Source organism: Cervus elaphus, chromosome 9 (genome assembly GCF_910594005.1).
Source record: "Cervus elaphus chromosome 9, mCerEla1.1, whole genome shotgun sequence".
NCBI classification, from domain to species: domain Eukaryota; kingdom Metazoa; phylum Chordata; class Mammalia; order Artiodactyla; family Cervidae; genus Cervus; species Cervus elaphus.
The window spans coordinates 42,531,929-42,535,536 of record NC_057823.1 but is presented as its reverse complement, the minus strand read 5'-3'; the positions used below and the strand labels follow the sequence as shown (position 1 = coordinate 42,535,536).

Here is a 3,608-nt window from a genome sequence, read left to right as displayed (position 1 = left end):
TCCATAAAGAGGGAGAGATTTCCCAATATAGCCTGTTATTTCTATTTCATCAGTTACAAATCAATAAAATATTTAAATCATATGCCTGAAGTTGGAAATATTCTGTTCAGAGATGTTGGCAAACTAATTTGGTTGTTCTTAATTATGTTCTGTAGTATGCTAAGATTAAATTTTGTTTGGATGATATTTATAAGATAGTCAAATATTTTATAATTTTAAAACCCAATTAGTGAAAATAATGTCAAAATGTGGCTTATTTTTTAAATCACAGAAAGCAAGCTATTTATACCACATGCTAATTATCTGATTTAAAAGGTAAATTCTCAACCTTAAAACGTGATTTTTCAAATTTGTGGTCATATTATCTGTCTAAACATAATTAAATATTTAAGTTATCCCTGAGCTAGGACACTTATGATCATAGCTATGCCTTTTTGTTTCCTTTCTTCTCTAGGCAAAGTTGATGTAATAAAAAAGTACTGTCAATATATAACTTCCTTTTTAACTTAATTTTCTAAAGACAAATATTCTGTGACATTGGTTTAATCAAATCCAGAAACTTTCTTATTTTCATTAGTTTGGAAGCATAGTCACAATCATAGTATTGAAAATCTTCTTTATAAATGTCTGTTCATTAACCAGAATGAAAATGCATTATTAATTCAAATCCTTTCATTTTCTTGCAACACACAATATTTGTGTGAATTTTGATCCTCCACCTCTTATCCAAGGAACATTTTCAGTCTTTGCCATGTTCAACAGATAACACCAACTTTAACTTCAATAAGAAATAAAGTGAAATACTACTCTGTAACTTGAATTTTCCATGGTAAAGAAAATGTTTATTGAAGCTGCTTCTTATTTATACCACACATAATCAAGAGTTGTTTACTCTGCACATAGTTACTTTTGACTTATCTGCCAGCATTCAGTTTTATAATAATTTTTTCCATATTTAAGTTACTGATATTGTGCAAAGTTCCACATTATCTTTTTATATCTAGTTGAAAATAGCTTATATTTATATTTATGAAATCTAGTTTTGATGATATGTCTTTTTGGTCATGTCCAACTCTTTGCCACCCTATGGTCTGTAACCCGCCAGGCTCCTCTGTCCATGGGATTCTCCAAGCAAATAATACTGGAGTGGGTTGCCATGCCTTCCACCAGGAGATCTTCCTGACCCAGGGATGGAACCTGCACCTCTTACCTGCATCTCCTGCATTGGCAGGCGGGTTCTTTACCACTATCACCACTTGGAAAGCCTCAAATCTAGTTTTAGAAGTTTCATATTAATAGAAACTTCCATTTCTAATGGGTAGCCTACCCATTTTTGCTATAAGGAATGATTTATTCTCCACATAAAATGATAAGAGTTATAAATTTCAATGTAGAATAGTATTGCACATCATTGATGCCTGTTTTGAAAAAGAAAAAATATTGATTTGTCAGAAATTTTACTGCTTTGTTGAAAATGACACAACAGAAAAGCTTTGATAACCCATTGCCCTCTTTATGAGACAATATACTAGGAACAATGAATTAATTATCAATCAAATATAATATGTTTTCTGCTACTTATCATTATACTTTCATATTTGCTCTGTTCTCTTCCAACTAGTATAGCACAAACACACATACACACACTTAAACACACATTTATTTACAGAATTACTACTGTAGCCTATACAGAATCATATTTTGTTTATGGAGTGGGATCCGTACAATGCAAAAAAGAAAAAAATTATACCAAAAGTGACCCAACTTTTCATAACTGTAATGTTTTCTTGATGTACTAAGATTCATTGGATAATCTTTGACTGAGACTTCTCTATTACTTTAACTGATAAAAGTTATTTTAAAAATATAAATTTTATTTGAAAGTGGTCTTAGAAAAGTCTATCAAAATTTCTTAACTTTCAGTGAACAGTTGGTAAATACTTAATGGTTTTCTTTTTCCTTTTTGAATCCTTGGGAATAAGTGTCAGAAGTAAAGTACAGACTTTGTGCTGAGGTCACAATGTATACCCATGCACAATTCTGTTTTCCATGGTTCAAGCTCTCAACAGATAAAGATATATACATTTTGCTATTTACACATAAAAGAACAGGAGATTCCTTATATAGATAAAACAAGTGAACAATAATTTAATTTGTATAAAACTGAGAACAGTGTTTTGGCTGAGTAGAAACTGAGTAACTATATGACTTGTGATCACTTCCTTGCACATCATGTCTGTAGAGAGCACAGTTTTCCTGTGAGAAGTTTCTTCAGAGCATCTTTCACATCCTTGTTTCTTAAAGTGTAAATAATAGGATTTAAGGTGGGGGTCACCATGGTATAGAAAAGTGAGATGAACTTGCCTTGGTCCTGAGCATAACTGTTGCTTGGTTGCAGGTACATGTAAATTATGGTGCCATAGAAAATGATCACCACTGTAAGGTGGGAAGAGCAGGTGCTGAAGGCTTTGTGCCTTGCCTCCAGTGACTTGAGCCTCAGCACTGCTTGAGTTATGAAGCCATAGGAGATAAGGATGAGTTCTGGGGGGATTAGGAGAAACAGGATACTAACAACAAAAAGCACCAACTCATTGATGGTGGTATCCACACAAGCCAACTTAAGGAGAGCTGGTATTTCACAAATAAAATGATCCAGCCTGTGGTTGCCACAAAAGGGCAACTGCAAAGTAAAGGTTGCTTGAATCAAGGAATTGGCTAAACCACTGAGCCAAGAGATAAATGCCAGCTGCTGGCATAGCCGTGGGTTCATGATGACCACATAATGAAGAGGTTTGCAAACAGCAACATAGCGATCCAAGGCCATCACAACCAGGAGGATACACTCGGTTGAGCCCAGTGCTAGAGAAATATAGAGTTGTACCACACAACCCCCATAAGTGATGGTTTTCTCTGGTCCTCGCAGGTTAACTAGGGTCTGAGGTGCAAGGCTAGTGGTGAAGCAGATGTCCAGAAGGGAGAGGTTGCTGAGGAAGAAGTACATAGGGGTATGAAGAGGAGGATCCAGGTATGAGATGATGATAATGGTGATATTTCCCACAAGGGTCAGGAGGTAGAACAAAAGGACAAATACAAAGAGCACAGCCTCTAGGCGAGGGTGGTCTGAGAATCCTAGAAGGACAAAACCAATCAGAGAACTCTCATTGGCTTTTTCCATCCTCTAGAGGGAACTGCACCTGCTAAAAGAGGAATAAAAACAGATTCATTTGACTTCTTCTTTTCCTATCTGGATTCCTTTTACTTCTTTTTCTGCTCTGATTGCTGTGGCCCAAACTTCCAAAACTATGTTGAATAGTAGTGGTGAAACAGCTCATCCCAGAATCACAGAATGTATGAACTGAAAGGATCAAGAAGACTGACTTGTCCAACCTGTTAATTTTTCATCCTCAATGTGTTACTGGGCTTCCCTAGTAGCTCAGTGGCAAAGAATCCGTCTACAGTGCAGGAGACACAGGAGACTCGGATTGGATCCCTGGGTTGGGAAGATCTCCTGGAGAAGGAAATGGCAACCCACTCCAGTGTTCTTGCCAGGAAAATCCTATGGACAGAGAAGATCCTATGGTGTTGCAAAGAGTTGGACAGGACTGAAG

General features: G+C 36.1%; 1 protein-coding gene across 1 annotated transcript; it reads right to left on the bottom strand.

The window, feature by feature from the left end:
* Positions 1–2,225: 2,225 nt before the first annotated feature.
* On the bottom strand, positions 2,226–3,203 carry LOC122700946 (olfactory receptor 2G3). The gene has a single exon (XM_043913969.1). It carries the CDS (start codon positions 3,173–3,175, stop codon positions 2,231–2,233), a length of 945 nt encoding a protein of 314 aa, XP_043769904.1. The 5' UTR covers positions 3,176–3,203; the 3' UTR covers positions 2,226–2,230.
* Between the last annotated feature and the right edge of the window lie 405 nt (positions 3,204–3,608).